At 40.0% G+C, this 23,759-nt stretch overlaps 1 protein-coding gene across 1 annotated transcript in view; it reads right to left on the reverse strand.

The window, feature by feature from the left end:
* Positions 1-23,759, reverse strand: part of LOC135465951 (neuropilin and tolloid-like protein 1) — a 47,971-nt gene that overhangs the window by 16,516 nt on the left and 7,696 nt on the right. Inside the window, 4 exon segments of the mRNA XM_064743334.1 lie at positions 1,578-1,771; positions 3,345-3,529; positions 12,657-12,915; positions 15,797-15,853. Of these exon segments, the coding sequence (XP_064599404.1) occupies positions 1,578-1,771; positions 3,345-3,529; positions 12,657-12,915; positions 15,797-15,853 (695 nt within the window).

Below are 23,759 nucleotides of genomic sequence, written 5' to 3' on the forward strand. Positions count from 1 at the left end.
TTTTGATGGCAACTGTTCATATATCGAATCTGACGATCCAATCCAGCACGATGATTATACAGCCTCGAGCTATGCACTTATGGCAGAAATACGTTGGGTTACAATACAGGGATTGAAAGCTGAGTACCACCGCTTTGTACAATCACTCGACCACGGCCGTCTCCCATTCAAGCTCTGAAGAGTTTAGGAAATATTTCGAAACGATAGCCAACGTCTCCTACTTAGAGGAATTCAGGTCCACGGTATGCAATCTAATGCTCCTTTCCAGCGTCACAGTTGGTCATCTTCAATCATCCCTGTTTTATGTTAGAAGCCAAAGAATGCTATTTGTCAAGGAACAATAGATCAACTCAAAGTTTTTCATCGCCTTTTTTATTTATTTGTTTATAATAATCGAGCACTTACCGGAGTAAACCATAAACCATTGAAAAGTTATTGTCAAACTAAACTGTATAACGGTCAGATACGCACACCTTATTTACTGCGCAAAGGACCGCTTTAACCAAGGCGTCATAAGAGGTAACAGCGAAGGAACCTACAAAATGAATCCTGTCAAGGGTCAGGTTTGAACTCGTACCTTTTGTGTCATAGTGTCATACTGTCATACATTTTGTGGGAAAACGACAAATGGCACAATCCTCAAACTTCAGTAGGTTTTAGGAAAGGATCTGAAGTTGTGTTTTTTAGCTTTGGAAACTTCTTGCAGCCATAATGGATTTCATGCCCAACCCCCAAAAATATTCTCCAGAATGACTGATGCGATTAAGATGAACTTTAAACTGGTCTGGATCGACAGGAAATCTAACACATATAACAAGCCTTCCCTGGACCATATTTGGAAAGAAAACACAATATGTATGCAAATCAAGGTTTGACTTATACAGCGGTGATGATGTCATGTGAAAACGACAAATTTAATCTGAAGATTCTAAACATTTTATCGGACGTAGTTTGACGCCCTGGTTACGAATCCGGTCTTATTTTTGTCTTGTGAAGTATACTGTTGTCGGAAATTAAGATAAATCTGCGGAAAAAACGCAGTGACACGTGACAGAAAACTGTTACAACTGTAAATCGCTCTGTGATAAGAGCAATATACGTACTATATGTGTGCTGAAAATCGTTGAACTCTGTTGAAAAACAAACGAGATGAACACCAACAAATACTGTCCAAAGGCTGATTTACTACATTTGGCACATCTATATATACATGTTAGATAGTGTACATACAATGCACTGGTGGGTACGCAAAATGTGCGTTTTCTGATTAAGTTGGATACATATCAGCGCATGGGCACCATTCAAGTAATCAGAGGTGACACAACATAGGCCGATAATACCGGCTTAACCCCGGCATAGCTGCTTTAGCAGCTATATTTATAGCATCATACTGTGTCATATTCATCAGAATAGCACATCAGTCAAATACAATCCTTATAATGAGTTAATGCAAATATGTGTGCTATAATTAACGGAATAATGTACCACAATAACAGAATACACAGGCTTTCTGTTAAATTTAACAGATTATACTTTTCAGAGTAAAACGTAGCTGTTGCTCTCATCAAAAGACTTACCATGACTTTACTTTGTGGTGCCACTTCCCAGTCGTCAAACACAAGCCTAATTCCACCGCTTTTCTTCGTGTTTTCCAAGTAGTAGGTGTAGACATCTCCAGTAAGAGCGTACCCGTGAGGGAAGTTAGGTGACGTTAGCACTCCACCAGGGTAAGACTTGGACTCTGGGGATCCGCGATAAATCTTCCATTTCTCTGTCGGAATAATATTTATTTATTTATGTGATTGGTGTTTTAAGCCGTACTCATAAATATTTCACTTAATACGACGGCGGCCAGCATTATGGTGGGAGGAAACCGTGCAGATCCCGGAGAGAAACCATGACCATTAGCATGTTGCTGGCAGACCTTCCCACTATTGTCTCCGCACAAAATCATCATGAACTGGACTTGAACTAACAGCGATCGCAATGTTGAGATGATCAGTTGGTATTATGCTGCGATAGCACGCTAACCACGGGGCCACAATGGCGCCTCTTTTGGAAAAAGAAACAGATATTATTGCTTAGCCTGTTTAATTAATATTTATAACTATTGAGGGCATTGGTTAGCTCACTTAGCTGAAACGTTCTTCTCTTGGCAGAAGATAGGCCCTTGGCCATGAGACTGCAATCTCAGATTTACTAGGGACACCCAGGTTTCTTTCACCTGAATGCCATCAGAATGAAACATTCTTGATTTGATTTATTTGATCGGTGTTTTACGCCGTACTCAAGAATATTTCACTTATACGACGGTGGCCAGCATTATGGTGGGAGGAAACCGGGGGAAACCCACGACCATCCGCAGGTTGCTGGAAGACCTTCACACGTACGGCCGGAGAGGAAGCCAGCATGTGAAACATTCTTGAGTTGGTGGTACAAATATCTAACATCCTTTTTTGATATATTCTTGAAATTAATTAAAAGCATATTACGACTGGCTTTATGCGAACCATGACAATGTTGTTAGACGTCAACGATGTTACAAAATTCTTGTCACGAGTAGGAAAGTTCATCAGTTTCTTAGCGAAGGCCGGTGGTTTACGTGAATCTATTGTAATACTACGATCAATGAATCCATCAAATCACTAAGGTGTTGTATAAGTGTGTGTGTAGAGATAGCATACATCTAATGTGGTATTTTATAAGTAAAATATAATTAAAGACGTACAGCATAGAGAGTAAAACTAGAGCAGCGATGACAGCGTGACAGCTGGCAAGTGGTGAAATACGGCCTTTTGTCAATTCTAGTTTATTCCAACTGCTCCTGTAACTGCATATATAGCAGCAATTTACACGCCCTTTTGTATAAGACGGATCGGAATCTCGAGACCACGTGATCCCCTTAGTAACAAACGGCGTGGGTGAAGAAAACGGTCCTCCCATCGTTACTACATAGGAAAATGCCTATTTCTGAATCGCTGTCAACGATCTTGTATCCGTTGAATTTATATAATTTTCAGCTTTCCAGATAGTCTGAGTAAATCTGCAGAGCTTTCGTGACGTTATTTTGTACAACTAGGCCTTACTGGTCGCTAGCGAAGTGGCAAAAAGTGACCTTTTCCCCAATGCTTTAACATTGGGCGGCCATTTTGTTTTTGACACGAAAGGGTGGTCACGTGACCTCGAACGCGTTTTACAGAATAGCAAAATGGCTTAAGCAGAGCTAAGTAAAAAACACACAGGGATATGAATTGCAATATATTAGACGTCACTGGCCTGGAATTACTCAAAATGCTGTGTTGTCCCGATAAAATTTGAAAACACAAAAGTTCCAAATGACTTACCTACTACCCGATAAAGCAGCCTGAACGATTTGCCGTTAGAGGACGTCTTGCCGGACATACAATGGGTGAGTTTAACTTCCCGTGAGAGAGAGGTAAAAGTGCGACTCTGGTCACGTGACAGAAAGTATCTCCGACTATGATCACTGTAAGGCGGATTAGCATCTTCTAGAAGCAGGTAATCACACCTGAAAACGGTATGATATTTACACAAACGAGCTTCTGACTGGTGCATTATATTCCGGTCCATCTTGTGTTGATTGGTTCAAAATCTTCGCTATGAGACAAAGTCTGCAAATACTACGCTTGTATATTATATTAATCCGAGATTTCTCTGACGTTAGGTTTGGCAAATTTTTATTCCGCCAAGGTCCACGTTGTGCTTGCGACAAGTTGGCAGATCAAAAGTCAAGGAACATGTTTTACTGCAAGCTGAAGTTCGCTGAGATGTATTTGACAGGTAGTTTTAGTCTCAAACGCCTGGACAAACTTCTTCGGCAACTACATCAGCTTTTTAAATGGGACCACCCTTGAGCAAACCAAATTGTACCAAACATATCGTCAGCCCTCGGATTAATTTTTCATCAAGATCACGCTCTTTAAACAAATTCAAGATAATTATATAATAATATACATGTGCGTAGTTTATTATCTGTTTACGTCGATTTAAACATTATTGCGATCGTGTTGTGACAGTGTCAGATTATAGCTGGCAAATTCAGGGCTGTATATGACATGATAGCCGTGACGAAGACACCAGACAGGACGTTCTATCCAGTCACATCATGCTGATACCAAGCAGACTAGAAGTCGGTTCCATGAGGCGTACTTAGTGCTAAGTATCCCTTAGCTAAGTGCACTTTATATCTCTACAACAAACGTTGCCATGGTAGTTAAGGGCTTACTTAACTTAGTGCGCTTCATGAAACCGTTCCCAGATCTCGTATTTACCAACCAATTTAAGATTTAAGTTATTAATTGCAAGCGCTTTAAAAGCTAAATTCAGAACAGGAAAGAACTTAGTTGGTGGTTGGTACATTTATTTGCAATAAAGAGTCAGTTACAAATTTTAAACTTCCTAGAACCTGAATATTTTAACCGTAGTTTGAATTTTGACGTTTGATAAATATGAGCCCAAGGGCGACTTCCCACAGCCATTTGTGACAGAAGTCAAAATTTAAAACCGAATTTTTAGTTTTTGGTATGGTATGGAAATTTTGGCACGTTAATTTTAAAATAACATCTATATGAGATGGTCAAACTTTTGGTCTCTGGGATCTAAAAATAAGCTCTAAAATCATATACCAAAATTTAACTTACAGTGATGGCTTTGTGAAATGGGCCACAGAATTTAGCCTATGCTGCACGGACTTCAATCTAACTAAAGGGTAAAGATAGCCGACTTCACATCTCACACCTGACCAGATTGCTGATCAGGCCTTTCCACGTACGACCATGGGCGAAATCAGCATGAAATGGACTTGAACTCACAGCGAGTGTATTGGTAAGAGGATGTTGGGACATCATGCTGCGCTAGCTCGCTAACTACTGAACCACGGACGTCCCATTCCGCTCCAGAGCTGAAAGGTATTACTGTTTCAAAGATATAGCAGCGTAATTGCCATCCTATCAAAACTTGTTGAACTGATTGGGTGGATTCTTTTCATTTTTTTCTTTGATGAAAGAAGTCATTGCAGTCACCTGTCATATCTGGACACGAATAGTTTTGCAATTTAATACAGAAATCAGCGCGCTAGCTTTGGGCAGACTAAACATCGTAAACAACCTTATGATATTGATATTGTGTCTTTACAACACAGAGCCACCAAGATATGTTTTATCTTTGTATTTATCAATGTATTTAAACATTACCTATATGGCCGTTTGTTTTTGTCCAAACTCATGATTTCCGAAGGATTAGATTAGACGACTCTTAGGATGTCTCTTTGCACACATGAACATAATGTCTGAATTAAACAGAAGTCATCTAAGTTAACTGCAAGCCACGTCAAATTATATCTTTTAACATATAACTAAACAACAAGGTAAATGTTGCGTAACCGTTTACGCGAGATCAGACACCGACTATCACACTGTCGTCACTGCTTTACGGGTGTTGTGTGATCTGATGTCAATTATCACACTGTCCTTATCCACTGTTTTTAGGGTTTTGTGTGACCAGATATGAGTTATCACACTGTCGTTACTGCTTTACGGGTTTTGTGTGTCTAGACATCAGTTATCACAATGTCGTTGCTGCTATGCGAGTTTTGTGTGTCTAGGTATCAGTTATCACACTGTCGTTATCCACTGTTTTTAGGGTTTTGTGTGACCAGATATGAGTTATCAAACTGTCGTTACTACTATACGAATGTTGTGTGACCAGATATCAACTATCACACTGTCACAGGCTCTTGGATCATCGTGCTGCGCAAGCACGCTAACCACTAGGCCAAGGAATCCCACTTGTGCTCCAGAGGTGGAATCTTTAATTGTTTCAAAGTAATCAAGATCACATCAAGGCACTTACCCGGGGCTATGGATGGAAGAAACATCGTAAACTACCTCACCATACTGACACAGTGTCTTTATAAACACAGAGTGACCGGGGTGTGTTTTATCTTCGTGTATGTGAAACTGAAATATAAATCCTTCACAGTATAAGAAATGAAATTGAATCGTTTCAGTGTCAATCACATGATCTCGTTGCCAGATATTTTCCAAGCTCATGATTTCCGAAGAATTAACTTCCTAGCGCTTTTTGCGCCCATAAGCATAATGTCTGAATAAAATGTAAGTTGTCTAAGTCTAGTGTAGGCCGTGTCCATTGATATCTGGTCAACTAAAGAACAAGCTGAATACTGTCTCACCGTTTAAGCCTGATTAGACACCAACTATCACGCAGGGTTTCAACTATTACACTAACGCCACTGTTCTACAGGATTTGTTTGATCAGATATCAGCTATTACACTGTTGTCGATGCTTTACAAGTTAGGTGGGACCAGCTACCAATTATCACACTGTTGTCCCGCTTTGCTGGTTTGTGGGATCCGATATCAATTATCACGCTGGTGTCATCGCTTCACGGGGTTTGTGGGACCCGATATCAGTTATCACGCTGTTGTCACCGCTTTACAGGTTTTGTGTGATCAGATATCAACTACCACACTGTTGTCGCTGTCTTACGGGTTTTGCGTGACCCGACATCAGTTATCACGCTGTCGTCGCTGCTTTGCCGGGTTTACGTGACCCAACATCAGTAAGCGCAATGTCGTCACTGCTTTGTGTTTATTGAAGAGGTCTGTACTAAGTTCTTTTATGTCTGCATAAAGGCCCTTATGCCATACTTCTCTTTAGGATGTCTGCACAAAGATATTCTAATGCCATTCACGATGTCTGCGATCTTTTATATTGGATTGTGTACTTTAAAAAGGGCTCCATGTCCAATTTATTTACAATAACTACACTGAGATCTTTCCATTTGGATGGCCTGCATAAAAGGCCTTCATGTCCTATTTATTTACAATGGCTACACTGAGATCTTTCCATTTGGACGGCCTACATAAAAGGCCTTCATGTCCCATTTATTTACAATGGCTACACTGAGATCTTTCTGAACTGTCTGCATAAAAGGCCTAATCGTCCGTTACTTTTGAATCATAATCTGATTGGTTGGGGTCTGTAACGCTCGTCATTTTCAAACTGTATCTAATACCGCTTAACCTGGGGCTAGGGTCCTTAAAGGTAGCCACGCTAATTACATCAGCATGATGCCTTTATGAACAGTTGCAATTAAAGCGCGACTGAGATACTTGTTTAGCTGTTATTTGACATGGAACTCATTCACGGACTACGAATTTGAACTTTGATATGGAATTCATGCCTGGAATATTCATTGTCTTCCCGGCATCATTGAAAACTGATGACCGCTTCTCTCTTGTGTGTTACCGGCTTTATTTCTTATTTGTTTAATTTCTTACATACCTTTGTCTTCGGGAGTTAGTGTTAAACGTTGTTGTGGAAATAGATCTGCGATTATCGACTTGGAACGCCCTTTACGGACTACGAATGGTATAGGAATGTCGGACTTGACGCTTATATTCATGTCCTATTTATTTACAATGGCTACACTGAGATCTTTCCATCTGAACTGCCTGCATAAAAGGCCTTCGTGTCCTATTTATTTACAATGGCTACACTGAGATCTTTCCATCTGAACTGCCTGCATAAAAGGCCTTCATGTCCTATTTATTTACAATGGCTACACTGAGATCTTTCCATCTGAACTGCCTGCATAAAAGGCCCTTATGTCCTATTTATTTACAATGGCCACACTGAGATCTTTCCATCTGAACTGCCTGCATAAAAGGCCTTCATGTCCTATTTATTTACAATGGCTACACTGAGATCTTTCCATTTGGGCTGTCTGCATAAAAGGCCTCCATGTCCAATTAATTTACAATAGCTACACTGAGATCTTTCCATCTGAACTGCCTGCATAAAAGGCCTCCATGTTCAATTTATTTACAATGGCTACACTGAGATCTTTCCATTTGGACGCCTACATAAAAGGCCTCCATGTTCAATTTATTTACAATGGCTACACTGAGATCTTTCCATTTGGACGCCTACATAAAAGGCCTTCATGTCCTATTTATTTACAATGGCTACACTGAGATCTTTCCATTTGGGCTGTCTGCATAAAAGGCCTCCATGTCCAATTTATTTACAATGGCTACACTGAGATCTTTCCATTTGGGCTGCCTGCATAAAAGGCCTTCATGTCCTATTTATTTACAATGGCTACACTGAGATCTTTCCATTTGGGCTGTCTGTATAAAAGGCCTCCATGTCCAATTAATTTACAATAGCTACACTGAGATCTTTCCATCTGAACTGCCTGCATAAAAGGCCTCCATGTTCAATTTATTTACAATGGCTACACTGAGATCTTTCCATTTGGACGCCTACATAAAAGGCCTTCATGTCCTATTTATTTACAATGGCTACACTGAGATCTTTCCATTTGGGCTGTCTGCATAAAAGGCCTCCATGTCCAATTTATTTACAATGGCTACACTGAGATCTTTCCAGTTGGGCTGCCTGCATAAAAGGCCTCCATGTCCAATTTATTTACAATGGCTACACTGAGATCTTTCCATTTGGGCGGCCTACATAAAAGGCCTTCATGTCAAATATATGTAGAATGGCTAAAATGAGATCTTTCTGTTTGAACTGCCTGCATAAAAGGCCTTCATGTCCGATTTATTTTTATTGGCTACACTGAGATATTTCTATCTGGACAGCCTGCATAAAAGGCCTCCATGTCCTATATATTTACAATGGCTACACTGAGATCTTTCCATTTGGGCTGTCAGCATAAAAGGCCTTCATGTCCCACGTATGTAGAATGGCTACAACGAGATCTTTCTGTTTGAACTGCTTGCGTAAAAGGCCTTCATATCCTATTTATTTACAATGGCTACACTGAGATCTTTCCATTTGGGCTGTCTGCATAAAAGGCCTTCATGTCAAATATATGTAGAATGGCTACAATGAGATCTTTCTGTTTGAACTGCCTGCATAAAAGGCCTTCATGTCTGATTTATTTTTATTCGCTACACTGATATCTTTCTATCTGGACAGTCTGCATAAAAGGCCTCCATGTCCAATTTATTTGCAATGGCTACACTGAGATCTTTCCATTTGGACGGCCTACATAAAAGGCCTTCATGCCCCATACATGTAGAATGGCTGCACCTGTCTGCATTCATTCATTTAAGGGAGGTCTGCACAAATGAACAAAATGAACGAATGAATGAGTGAATGCATGAATGAATGTGATTTAACGTCAATTGAGCAATATACTAGCCATCAAGACCGTGGCGAGAATACGTATTTGTACAAGAAGATGTCCATGTTTTTTTTCTACTGAAGCATCATTCTCTACATTCTTTCATCTTAGCAGCCCTGTAATCTTGATATCGATGAGGGTTGTCAACGAATCACCCTGAGGTCTTTTACAATCACATAACACAAATCAACGCATCAGTGTAAGATGGCGTGCTTCGCACTGCCAATCTTACCCATCTCTTACCCTACTCCCCTCCCCTCCTTACTCCATACCCCCTCAGGACATGTTCTAGAAGAATCAGCCGGCACCAGAGCCCGCAGGTGCCGGACAGGTCATTTCGCACCCGTTAGTCTTCCCTAGTCCATTATGACAGCTCGTTAATATGGATTTATCCTGAGTGACTGGCCGCAGGCCTAGCGGACTGATCGAGCCCTGCCCGCCTGCATCTTGTGACCTTTCCAGCGTATTTTTGGACGTCTTGTGACAGCCCAGATTCCGCCGTTTTCGATCTCGGTACAATCTAACACTAACCAGACAGTGCGTGAGCCGAATATAGCATTGGTATAGAAACAGCACACACTCACCACAAGAGGGCGTTTGTATACATTCCTAATTAAAGAAAACCCGTTTTCCAAATACTACGGCAACAAAAATACAAGTTATACAATGACAATCTTAGATAAATATCTGTATGGTAGACTTGAATCAGTACATGCAGCTTCCCTGAAATGGTACTGTCGAGCCAGATCTTCCACACAGCAATTAGTCTAACAGTATGCAAAACACGCCGAAAAAACTTCCTTCATGTCCGATGTGTCGTCAGGAATTCCCCACTGGCCTACAATGGAGTAACTTCCATCATGTCCTTATCCTCTCGAACTGACCAACCAACCCCAAACCTACCCCACCTATCCCCTCCCCCCCCCTCTACTCCCTCAGTCTATGAGACGTATCTTCCCTTATGTCTATACCGGCGTTACTTCCGTCACATGTCCATGGCGATAAAATTTCTCTTATGTCTGTACTATATTTTACGATTTCCCTTTAGTCTGTATTGACGTAATTTCCGTCATGCCTATGCCGTCATTATTGCCCTTAAGTTACACTGACGTAATTTCCGTCATGTCTATGCCGTCTCTATTACCTTTAAGTCTGTACTGGCGTAATTTTCGTCATGTCTATGCCGATACGATTTCGCTTAAAATCTGTACGGTCATAATTTCCGTTATGTATATGCCGATATTTTCCCTTAAGGCTTTGCTGGCGTAATTCCGCCATGTCTATGCCGTTACGATTTCACTTGAAGTCTGTGCGGGCGTAAATTCCGCCCTGTCTCTGCCAATACTTTCGCTTAAGGCTATACTGGCGTAACTTCCGTCATGTCTATGTCGACACGATTACCCTTTCGTTTGTATGGACGTAACTTCCCTCATGTCTATGCCGACACGATCACCCTTAAGTCCGTACTGGCGTAATTTCCGCCACATCTATGCCGTCACGATTGCTATTAAGTCTACATTGGCGTAACTCCCGCCATATCTATGCCGTGACGATTGCCCCTACGTCTATACTGGTGTATCTCCCGTCATGTCTATGTCGTCATCATTTCACTCCGGTCGATATCGGTATAACCGTCAGCCCGTTAAGACTTCATATGACGAAATGGTCTTGAATAATTCATTCGATGTGGCAGAGAAGAAATTGGGCTTCACCCAAGACCTGGTTTGTGCACCGTGCACTGATGCAATGCCAAGACTCTGCGAAAATATCCAGGGATTTACGGTTACGGCGAAATTCTGCCTAGAAGTCCTCATAAATTTCAGATGCTTTACGGGCTACCCAGTTACCGGCTCCGTTAAACACATGGACCCCGTGTGCCCTTAAAGAACAACGGTGTCTTCGCACCCGTCCGTCTGATTGCTCTTGAATAACCACAGAGTCTGGTTGGAACGCGCACCATGGTGTGATTGGTCAATTGTTCATTCTCTCCAGAAGACGTGGGGTCGGGCTGTGGAATTGGTACGCAGCCAGATTATGAGCTCCTGTCATCATGCCACACGGTTCACAAATGTGGTATGAGCACAACAGCCATTTTGAAGAATGGCTGCGTCGTTTTCCATTCACAAATGGCTTTATAAAGGCAACAAATGTAGCTTAATACCTTAAGCGTTATTCAAACAGCACATACATTATTTATCACATATCATTCATCAGGCAGCATTTCTCTAGATAATCACTGTCTACGGTCAAATTACATAAATCATTCACAGGTTAACCACCACAATCTTGTCTGGTTCTACCATCGATCAGAAAGCTCTGTGAATCCAGGAAACTCAGAATAGTTCATCACCATCAAGGCTAATTAAACTGCACGAATGACTATCATAACTTCATGGACTGTGTATTTATCAAGCGTCTTAAAGCTCAAGTCAAAAATTATAACACAGGTGCCATGAGAATCTTCTGCTCTAGGAATTTTAAAAATTGTACACTGATTCTTTACTGCTGGAGAATGTATTAGCCACAATTTATTTTTGCCCTGTTCTTATACTGCTTTCAAACACTTGTAATTTATCTTTAAGTTGCTTCATAAATTTATACTTATTTTTATTGACTGATGTTCTACGAACGCCTTATAGGCAAGTTTATTTGACTGGAGGGTCGGTCTCTAGTTTACGCTAAATTATAGCTCGAATCCACAAGGCCTTTTCTGACTTGAGTCAAAATTTGAAATACGTTAACTTATAAGAGCTTATTTTTCGTCCAGAGAAATTTAACTTTTGGCCAAGTCATCAGTGTTATCTTTAGACGCATGTGTCAAAATTTCAACTTTGAGTCCTAAGAACCATAAGCATTGTGATGAGGTTTAAGTTTTAAATTTAAGTCATGGATTTAACCGAAATTCCAGGAAAACAGTTTAACACAAGCCAACTTGAAATGTTATTTAAACCCTATCTCTAATTCACAAGACTTAAAATAGGAGGCACTGCACAAGTGTGATGTTACGCCAAATATATCAAAACCTGAGCGCCACTGACCACAAGCTTTTAGGTTTTGACTTTAGTACAAAAATTTTTTTAAAAAGTGAAATCAGCCCCTGATTTACCTTGAGCCGCTAATGACCGCTTCATAGTTTGATCCCAATTCTCCCGACTTTTGGAATCAAACCTGGGTCGGGTCATACCAAAATGGTACCTGTTGCAGACTCGCTTGACCCTCAGCACTGAGAGACTAGAGCAAGGAAACAGCACTGGTTGGCCCTGTGTCAATATAATGTGACTGGACGGGATGGTGTTTTCGGCAAGATACTACAGTGGCGGAAACACCCTGGGGACATGAGCTCGCCCTGCCACAAGAAGACATAATATATGTACACACACCTATGACTGAAGAATTCTTTAGTACGCAAGTAAACCCAAGCATACATACATACATACCATGACCCGATAACGTGACTTACCCTGGTACACAAGGATTATCTTCGGATAAAGGCACAGAACTTGGATCCGTGGTGCAATCCGGGAATTTAATTACCGCCAGACTGAATCTAATTTGACAAGAGGGACAGGCGCTTAGGACGATTTGACAGTTGTCCCCCTGATACACGTGCACAGAGTAGGTATGGGGGTAGCCGGATGACGTGATGTTACCCTCATCTCCATTCTCCAGGGTCTCTTTGTGATCCAGCTTACCACGGGTACACACAAGGTGTCTGGAGTCTAGCGAACAGACAGAAAATTGACAATTAGTCTGGGCTAAAGAAACTGAAGTGATATTGGACTAGCCACGTGAAACCTGTGGCAGATCCCACACAACCATTTCTGATCAATTTTGTCCAAATTTGAAATATTATTTCAGAGCTTATTTCGGGTCGTAGAAATTAAAATTTGCACCACTTCCTCAGTGTCAAATGATTCGAAATATTAACTTTAAGTGCCAAAAACTAAACGTTGTTGTGACATTTTTAATTTTCAAAGTAGGTAGAAATAGCCTTGGCGTTTGTAAACGAGGACAGCGTACACTTTACATATATGGAAAAGATTATTCGAAAACATTTTCTCGAAAGTTGAAACGTTAAAGGCAAAGAAAACACTGAAATATAGTATTTATCAGATGAAAGACCATAAAACACTGTCCAGGAAAACAGTTTGATTTATTTTTTCTAGAATTTTTCTAACCGACTAAAATACATTTACAACATAGGACTGTACAGTGGTATGTTGAGATCCAGAGCTTTCAGTGACGTCACAGCAATATTTTTGACTTGAAATAGTTCGTTTCAAGGTCCAATTCTTGAATGCATTGAGGATGAATCATCTAATATGTACATGTACTTCACGCTAATGTGTTCTTTGCCTTTAAGGTTATAGAACCGAGCCAAACCTTCGATGTTACATGGCGCAGAGCCTAAGCCTCGGAGTAGAACTCCACTGTTCATAACACAAAAAGTTCAAAATGGTAAAGAGCAAATATAAAACTTTTAGTCTTGAACTACACGCTGTAGAATCTGCATCCCGTTTGACAAAACGATTTCGATCTCCAAAATTAACTCTTAAATAAATGCATCAGTCGACAAAATTCTGACCGCTGATTTTGCGCTGACGTGTTACCATTTCAGCCAAGTTTTAGCATCCAACTTCACATACTCTCTTTTGTAACGAAGATAGATGTTTTGGACTTTGGCCCAAAGTGGTGTTGTGAAACAGGCCTTACTTTGAATCTTACAACAAAGCAATGGCAACATAGAGGCCTACAGCTTGTAGCAGTTAGCTCGTCATATAGAACTCAAAATAGAGGTATTGCGTAATAAGTTAACTTTTGGTATGCCCTCTGTATTGTGGGATTTCAAGTAAACAAAGGTGTGGTTTTACAGCATGAGAGTATTACGCACACAAATGTTTCTCTCTCAGAATTCAACTCGTGTTTCATTTATAATCTGCTGCCATTTTGGGAGCGCAGACTGCTCTTGACGTCATATTGATTCTTTCCATGCAAAGATTTTAATATTCATTTTAATACATGTTTTCCTTGTCGTATTATTCTTAACAGGGGGTGAAACTTACAAGTAAAATATTGCCTTCCACTGCTGTAATTCTTCAACCTTTTTGGCATGTTTACACCATGTTTATTTATGCATATTATGAGGGCATTATTCAGATTGCTAAAATTATACTTCTTTGAAGCCCTGAAATGGGCCAAGCCAACTAATGTAGTTTTGTCTCCAAAATCAAATTGTAAAGGTGCATAATTTGCACTGAACGTTTCTATTTTATATGCGAAAAGGTTGAAGAATCAGTGTATTTACGTGTGAATTTCGAATGCTGCAATTGACTTCTTCGTTTGTCGAAAATTTAACATCTGACACATTTTACATTTGCATACAGTTTGCTTCTCATCCACACTTCTTCCCAGAATGCACTGCAGATTCACCCCACTTCAATCCCGTCATACTACGAGGTCATTGAGAACATTTATCGTGGATAAAACTTTTAATCTGACAAAGACAGTTTTGGTACAGAGCTTATTCCATAAATGGTCGTCAGTTTTATGTAATTCCCGAGTTTCCGAATTTGTGGCACAGAAAAGATGTAGATATAACTTAACATGCAATAACTAGCTAATGAAATGATAAATGAATGAAGACTTAAAGGTGGAGAAAACACAAAAATGACATAAAGTTCACATGAAAGAGTGCGAACATTTATTTCTAAATGTGGTCTTCAATATTTTTTCCGATTTTTCCTTATGGAGAAAAAGACACATGAAAATAAATTTTTGTATGGTGGGTATTTGGAATCAACTTTTGGTATTTATAGTTTAATAATGTCAGAAATGAGGATGTAACACAGGTTTAATAAATATTTTTGTACCAGAATTTGTTCTTTTCAGCTAACAAATGTTTTTTTTTATCAATTTGGATCATATTTATACTTTTAACATGTTCATAAATATTATCATAATTTAGGGTAAATGCATATTTTTCGATATAAACAACAAATTTACATTCAAATAAATTTATTAGACAAGCATCACATCCTTATTTAGAACATTATTATGCAACAACGATAAATACCAAACGTTGGTCCCAAATACCCACCATACAAAAATATTTTCAAATACCCTTTTCTCTTGAATAAAAAAACCGAAAAAATTATTAAAGATCACTTTTACAAATAAGTTTTGACGCTTTTTCATCTGATTTTGGCATCATTTTTATGTTTTCTTCTCGTTCAACAAAAAATCGAAACAGTAAAATGACACGTATCGTAGATTTCCTACTTGTACATTAAAGGTCTACTAAAGGAAGTGATTCGGTGACAAACGCCTACCATCTGACGAGATAAAAGAGTTGATTACACTTGATAATATTTGAAAATGTTCCCACCAAGCTTACTCTTCTTTTCGTAGCAGATTTGTCTGCGCCATTTTTTAAAAACCATTTTCCACTTATGTGTTAAACTAAACAAACCATGATGAGCAGCAGCAGCTAAAACGTGTTTCTGATCGAGCAGATTTTATTTTAAATCAAACAATTTTTAATTTTGTTTTGCCTTTTTCACTCTTTTGAGGAGGGAAGCGGAGCAAACGCATTTATCTTACCTGAACTTGCTGGTCGGGGAAAATGACCCAGGCTAACAAAAAGCAGCAATGGCAAAACTGTAACAAAAAAAAGAAAACACATTGTGAATTGATCAGTTCCTCTGTGACTCATACAAATGAATTACACTGACGTGACGTTCTCTGCACAGACTCGGTGCAGCGCTAACCCCGAGAGGCTTGTGCTGGTGGCCAACTCACTGGCAACTCTTGGCGGTTCCAATGAGCTGTTCCTTACAAGGCGTCTATAAAACGTGGTATATACTACAGACATGGTTCAATACAACTTCGTTCTCTCTCCATTCTGACTCCATACTGAGCAAACACCCCGGTACCCTGCAGCCGACTGACTTTGGCAATATCCCCGCTACAGGAGGGGACTAACGGGCTGTTGTCAGAGGTAATCAGTTGAAGGAAAACCATACATAGCATTTCATAGACAGACTTGGGGCGCCAAGTAATTCTTCGTTACGATATTAAGCCAGATCAAGTCAGGCTCCAGTAGGAATCTTAACAGCTCTTTACGTTTGCCGGAGGAAAAGGGAGAGAAAAAAAGGGAGAAAAAAGACAGAATTTCAGTAAATTGCTGTAGGGGGCGATCCTTCCAGGATAATTCTAGTCCATTACTTATACGTGGAGCCGTGTTTAATTACTATCAAGGAGCGTGCGAGTCAGTTAGGTTTCATGTCTTTATTTATCTGCTTGGAGATAATGGCTGTGTTAATCAACTTGATTGCACGCCTTTTGTCCAGGCAAACCATTCGACATAAATTGGTATATCGATTAGTTCCATATGTATCATTGTCTCGCTGATTGATGTATATACAAAATGAATTTAATGGATCTGATTGACCTCTTGATTGGTGGAAGTGCCGATGAACAGACTCATTGAGGTAGATGAGCTTTTCCCACTCTGAAAAAGGACACTTCTGAAAAGTAAACTGCTATTCAGAATTCTTTTCAGAACTAGTTTATTTGTACACGCTTAAACCTCCAATACCCTGAAAGCGTTTATGTAGGTATGCTGAATTCCTATGCAAACCGTATTCATGTAGTAGCGCTTAACATTAATTCTACGGTAATGATGAAGGTACTTCCTTCAGCCCATCTCATCCCCTAACGGAGTATATTATCTGTCTACCCAGACATCCGCATTCAGCTCAATATTTCAGACGGTTTGGTAGAAAGGGGAGTCGGGAGTGGGGAGGGAAGGGTGGAACTGGTTGGACATTAATATTTGTAGAGAACGAAATCAAGCGAATTCTCCTTTATTTAATTAATCGTGGCAGCAGCCAGGATAACGTAATCAGAGAGCAGTGGTTGGAGCGAACGCAAATGGAGCCCTAATTAAATTATTTTTATTCTTCTCAGCATAGAAACTCCAAAATTGTATTTTCCAGGATGTTCCTCACTCCTTGCCATAACGCCCCGGATGTGGTGGGGACATGGCGATAAACGGCTCTGCTTTCGGAGTGACTTAGAGCCCTATACATACACCCCCAACCAGTCGATAATTCCCCTACACTCACGCCTGATCGCTCCACAACCGTGTCTACATCATTGTCCCGCTACAAAACACCATAAAAACAAGTGAACCGCGGTTTCCTCATTACAAAAATCGCATGAAGCGACGCTATTATCTGGTAAATCTATACAACGACAATGACACAGAATAAATGGAAACAAACACGTGTCGCCAAAAGATAAGCTGCATTCTGGTCACCAAGGAAACTCAGTTAAAATCCTACATGTGGAATTTTTTTTTCTCTTAATTTACCAATAAAATAAATGACCGACAAACTATGAAGAACACTGAATCCCAAATACTAGTATCTTTGGAAATAAAGGCATTTGAGCTATTATTATGATATACATAAAATTTCGCCCACAACTAAATTGCACACGTTGTCTGGTTCTGTATGAGGGTTTTGCAGGCTTTAGAGAATTGTGTGAAAGGTAGAATAATATCCTATTGGAAACATGCAAGTTTCAGCACCAATTGTTTTATGACAATTATTTGCCTCGAAAAGAGCACTTTTTGAGCGAAATTGTGGGTGTTTTATGGTAGGGTAATATCCGTTTTCTGACAAATTTCGATCGATTTTTTAGGCGATATATGTAATACTAAACCATATACATAGACACTTGAGTTCTGAAAAATATTATAATTTTGTCAAGTCCGTTGAAACTAAACTTTAATAAAATGCTTATTGTGCATGGTTCACAACTTGACCTAATGAGTTTATTTTATTGGTAACATAAAGGATTTGCATATTTGGACGTTTGGTGGTTTTCATTACAGATGGAAGCTCTCTATATCAGCTGTCCACTTACAGATTAGAACATTCATTCAAAATAAAGAGAGTATTAGCGTCCAAGAGCTGTGAAATGAGTCTATTGTTCTTCTTCTATTTTTATTTTTCTTGTCTGGTACAATTCATTTGTCTTCTCCACCCACAAAGGGCCTATCGGTTATTCTGTCTGTAATGGCGGAGCCGATGCCACCTCATTATGACATGGTTTTAAAGTGAATGCATTACACCAGAACGTCATATTATGATATACTTTAAGATTCAAGACATTATCTACAATTTTTTTTTTGCAACTAAGTCTGTACCATTTCTATTTGTTCGGTTAGCGTGAGCATAAAAATCTTCATTATTTCTACCACTGCCGTATATGGCAACAAATTCAGACAACATGTAAAGGCAACATATCGTAGGAAATGTTTTGGTCCTTACATTATGTAGTTGTATCTCAAACGTACAAATACGGCAAGGACACATAAAATACATTTACAATCTGTCAACTTTTTTTCTCTCGATCTTTTCAGGATTATATCCAAATGTTTATCACATATAGCAAACGTAATTAACCGCTCATTCCACAATTTAACAGATAACTTCTTCAACGGACCATGAAAAACTTTGTATAATAAGTTTGTTGGCATTCACGCAATTAGGAAGATCAACTACTGGGCAGTAACCCAAGGAATCAAGCAGTGCTACAGATAATTTTCAGGTAGTGCGGTACTCCCTGGTTTTCCAAGAGAGGGAGTACTGGGGTAAGCCTACCGCAGTACACATTTTTTAAAAATACTCAACACTTCCCTATTTTTCAGGCAATACACCTGAAAAGTGCGACGTAGAATGACTGAAGGGGGGTGGGGAAATCGAAAGACATACATTTGCATACATGTATAGGCCTCCATAGACCTACCGCTAAGAGATTCTTGTAGTTATATATAGGACTACAAGTATCTATATATACATATCCATTGCCAAGAATTACAACTTGTCATAACATTCTAGAATAAATTAATTTTTTTCAGCTCTTCCTCAAGAGGAATGAATCTGAATGACGCTCATGGGCATACATTTATTTATTACACCTACTGGGTTTATTCCAATAACTCACTCACTGACAACTTTACCTTTTCATATTGTTTTGATAGCAGGGGTTGCAGTTTATGGTAACTTTCCTAGTGCGACTGGTAATTATTTTTTACCTGTCGAAACATTTCTGTATACACGAACAGCTGGGATTAAAACATGATACCCTTGTTACGCTAAATCCAAATGTAGGCCTACTTTAGAAGACAAAAATTTATTATTTGTGCTTTATTTATTGGCAGTATATAGTATAAATCTAAAGTGTTCCTGAACACTAGCTCTTCTTGTGATCGTTGTATTTCATTGCATTCACTTCTCTACTCAGAGATCACCGATACATGTACACGTTTGATACTGGACCCTCGAAGACACTTTAACATAGCACAAATAACTGACAATCGGTGTAGGATTTAAAAAATACATTGGTAGCGATATTACGATGACTTAATGTAGAGCAGTAGAAGAACTTGCTGTACAGTAACCCAATTGACCCTTTTTTAGCCCTTGCTACATATTCTTTATGGCAAACACTTGAGAATGTCACAAATACAAATATCACAGTACCCATTCTCCACGAATGCGGGTAGTGGTGCATGGGTCTTTGCTGTAACCTTCAGTTTTTGAGAACTAACTCGTCGTGGAGAGCGTCACGCACGTGAACTACTATGGAGATCTACTTTTGATTTCGACAGGACTGTTTGCTTTAAAATTTAGGCGTACACACAAATCATCATGCGTACGTTCTGTTTTAAATTTAGAAGTGTATCATCTAACTTTTAAGCGCATTTACGCCTGCACGCCCCTTATCTGCAGCACTGGGGTCAAGGTCAAATGGCATACCCCCCACGCCGTCTGATAACTTCCAGTTTCTTTATTTTCACCATTTTGGTGACTAACAAAGCACTTGATTGCCGTAAGGAAGGCTTAACTTTTATTAGCAACTGTTAAATATATGAACGTAGGCTACCTTACATGGTGTTAATATTTTCGCTACATACGCTATCATAGGCAATCAAGGTATCAATTGGTATGTGACAAAACGGCAAGAGAAGCGCATTCGATAACCTTTCGTGACACGGCATGCTTGCGTGAAACTACGTCCGGCAATTTCTTTACAATTTTTGGTGCCTTTATAATGGGCATCTGACGATTCTCACCAACAGACCCATAATAAAAAATCTCGGGGCTACGATAGTATATTCATCGTGTTGAATTAGATCGCCACATTGAACATGTAAACAGTTGCAATCAAAGAGCAATTGAAACACACTTTTTTTTATTGTTAACAGCTTATATTCTTTCACGGTACCTCGATAGCACAGTTGGTAGAACGTAACTTCCTCACTTGGCGTTCAGTATGAAGGGATAGTGCATCGACTGGTTGACCCGTTTCAGTATAATGGCTCGGGCTTTATTGCCTTCGGCGTCTCAGTGAAGCAGCACTAAATAAAAGAGCGGTGGAAATCCGTCCTGCAACAAGGAGGCCCATTCGTCTTATGACTGAAAGATTGCTAAGTACGACGTTAAACCCCAAGCACTCACTCACTCACTGTATCACGGTACACGGTTTGAACAGTGATTTCACTCAGTCACCTAGAACATACGTCTTTCCTGCATCATTTAAAACTGTTAACTGCTTCTTTTTGCATGACTGCGTCCTATTTTCGTATTTAATATACTTTCTTATTTCTTTAGTAGTTTGTTTTAAACGTCGTTTTGAGAACGACGAGTCTATGACGAGTCTAGCCTCCTGAAAATGCCAATAAACATTAACATATAATGTAGTCAACTCTTGTAAAAAAAAAACAGAGAGCTTCATAACGCGATGGTACAATTACTGTTCACTCTTACAGTACAGAGAGCATAATCAGACAAGCTACGACAGTGCCACAACTGGAAAAAGGTCACAGGCAACCGGTGAAACCGGCTTCTTGTCAGTTTACCTCAGTTAAGGTTTTATTCTAACTGTTCAAGTAAATGCCTAAATAGTAGCAAATTACACGCCGCCTCACGCCATGGCTTATTAAAGCAGAATTAGGTAAAAAAAATGCAGTGATGTCAATTGCTATTTATTACACGTCACCCGTCTAGAAATACCCAAAATGCTTTGTTGTCATCACATTCAACTTACAGTAACATTAAAACGATGCAAATGGTATAAGATGTAACGTTATAAATGTACTGTGATAAGTGTAATATGATAAGATGTAATATGGCAAAATGTTACTGTAACTTACAGAACAGTTCGAAAAGAGGCGGTCGTATACCTGTAAGAGTAAGAGTTCTACTCTTTGAGCCTCGTTCACAAGATGTATGTTTTGTCAAAACACCTTGCTGCTTGCGGCTAGACGAATGAAAATAGGGTTTAAGATACGCTAAAAACTGCACTGGGATCGTGCATGATGGGAAAATGGCCTTATGTTGTGCGTGATATATAGACCCTTATGGATAAGTGTTTTTCGTGTTTTCGACGCCCATGGTACGTATTGTATACCCCCAGCCTGTGGCTGATGTCACATCTAGCAGCTGTGGGTATGGGGAATCTTTCGCGATGGTTTATTTATACCAATGAACAGGAAAGTAAACGGTAGCTATGTCATGAGAGACGGAAAAAACGGCATAGCGGAGATGCCGACACGAGCTAATGAACTTAAGGGGTATTCTAGTCGCGTTGGATTGCAAAAGAATATTACTAGTGTACGGAGAAATTGGTTTGTTTAAAAAAAATAGCTCTAACTATGGAAGGGTTGGTCGACCTCTAGGTTAATTAGTGTAGACCAATATGTATTCGTTACAGCCGTGGTCGCGGTATGTCCACGGGCCAGCTGGCTTGAGGAACCGGACGTAAACATAATATGTCTTGCGGATAACCTTGCGAAGTACCTCGGCCCCAGCCCAATAATATGAAGCCACCTATAATGTTAAATTTAAGTGTGTCAGTTAAATCGACGGAAATTAAATCAGCCAGGAGAGCTGTCATTCATCTTGGTGGTGTTTCTGAGACTGGAGATGCTACTTAGACGATGTGGAGATGATTTTGATCCAACCCCATACAGAGAGATTTGGTTGGTGACTGTTTCTTATCATGCCACGCCGAGTAAATCGACTACATGGTAAATGGTGACGAAAACACGTCGATCGATTAAGGGAGAGGGGAGGAGAAAGGACTGGGCCAACACAGCGATTTAGGTGACAAGCTACCAGTATACATGTTCTTAAACCCCCAACGTTACTGCCAGGTTGAAGGAGGGGGTGGGGCGGCGATGGGGAAGAGGGGCGCCAGTACTCAATGGGCCCTGTGTAACGTTTGGCGCGCGCACGGATATATTTGCAGTTTGCTTTGGTACATTCGCATCATAGTTGCCGAAGACCTCTGCCATCAGCAAAGAGAGCGAACTATTTTTAACCGATCTCAGAGAATCGTGGGAACCTAGGCGTGCTATTTTCAACCGGTGAGGTTGGGTAGACCGATCGAGTTTAGAGGGCTGCCGAGGTAGAATTCATCGCTGTCAAAACATGATTCCGGACCAACTCATCTCTCACTTTCATCAGAAGTCCTGTATACCTAAAAACCCATTTTTTGTGGTTTTGTCTTTGCAGTGTTTTTCTGGTTCATTACTACTTAACTTGTTTTAAGCTCTTAATTGCAATTAGCGTAAACCATCATTAACAACCTATCGCAAAATGGTGGGAGTACATTTGTGTGTCTTTTTAGTACGTCAACTGCTTATTTGCAGCGATTGTGCTCCTAGCGTATTCTAATCTCCACCTCGCCAGACCGCCCTGGAAGGTGGTAGATCCAGGGTCAGTCCTGGACAGGGTCACACCTAAGACATTAAAGGAGGAGGTGGTAACTTCCTCGCTTGGCGTTCAGCATTAAGGGAATAGTGCAACGATTGGTTGACCCGTGTCAGTATAATGGCTGGGGCGGGGCGGCTTACTTGCCTTCGGTAAGTCGTCTCAATGAAGCAGCACTAGATAAAAGAGCGGTGGAAATCCGTCCTGCAACAAGGAGGCACATTACATGCACTCTAAGGATTCCTTCGTAGTCATATGCCTAAAAAATTGTTGAATACGACGTTAAACCCCAAGCGCTCACGCACTCACTCACCTTTCCAGAAAAGGAGTGACGGCTAATATTTTAAATTATCCCGCAATTAATTTTCCTGTAATGAACCAAACAAACATCCAAGTTCGTCTTATCGAAACCTTTAAGAAGACTGTAATGAATACATTTTCATAACTTAATATGGATAAACTGTTGTTTTTCTCGACAATTGATCATTATAACGACTTGCCAGAACAACAAAAAAGTAAATACATAAACAAACAAAAAAAGTAAATAAACAAATAAGCAAATAAATAATACAAAACTAGGAGGAGGATCTACAAAATCCCACACCATGAAAGGCGCCGTTTGAAACGGCACTTCCTGTTGCCTGTAACTAAGCGTCTTATTCTGGGGTCTCCATGGCCTATTGATCAGCACAATGCCAGAAGCCTCTCACCAAAGCGGTCGCCATGAGTTCAAGTCCCGCTCACTCTGCCTTCCTCTCCGACCGTACCTGGAAAGG

The sequence above is a fragment of the Liolophura sinensis genome, chromosome 5 (genome assembly GCF_032854445.1).
Source record: "Liolophura sinensis isolate JHLJ2023 chromosome 5, CUHK_Ljap_v2, whole genome shotgun sequence".
Lineage (NCBI taxonomy): Eukaryota > Metazoa > Mollusca > Polyplacophora > Chitonida > Chitonidae > Liolophura > Liolophura sinensis.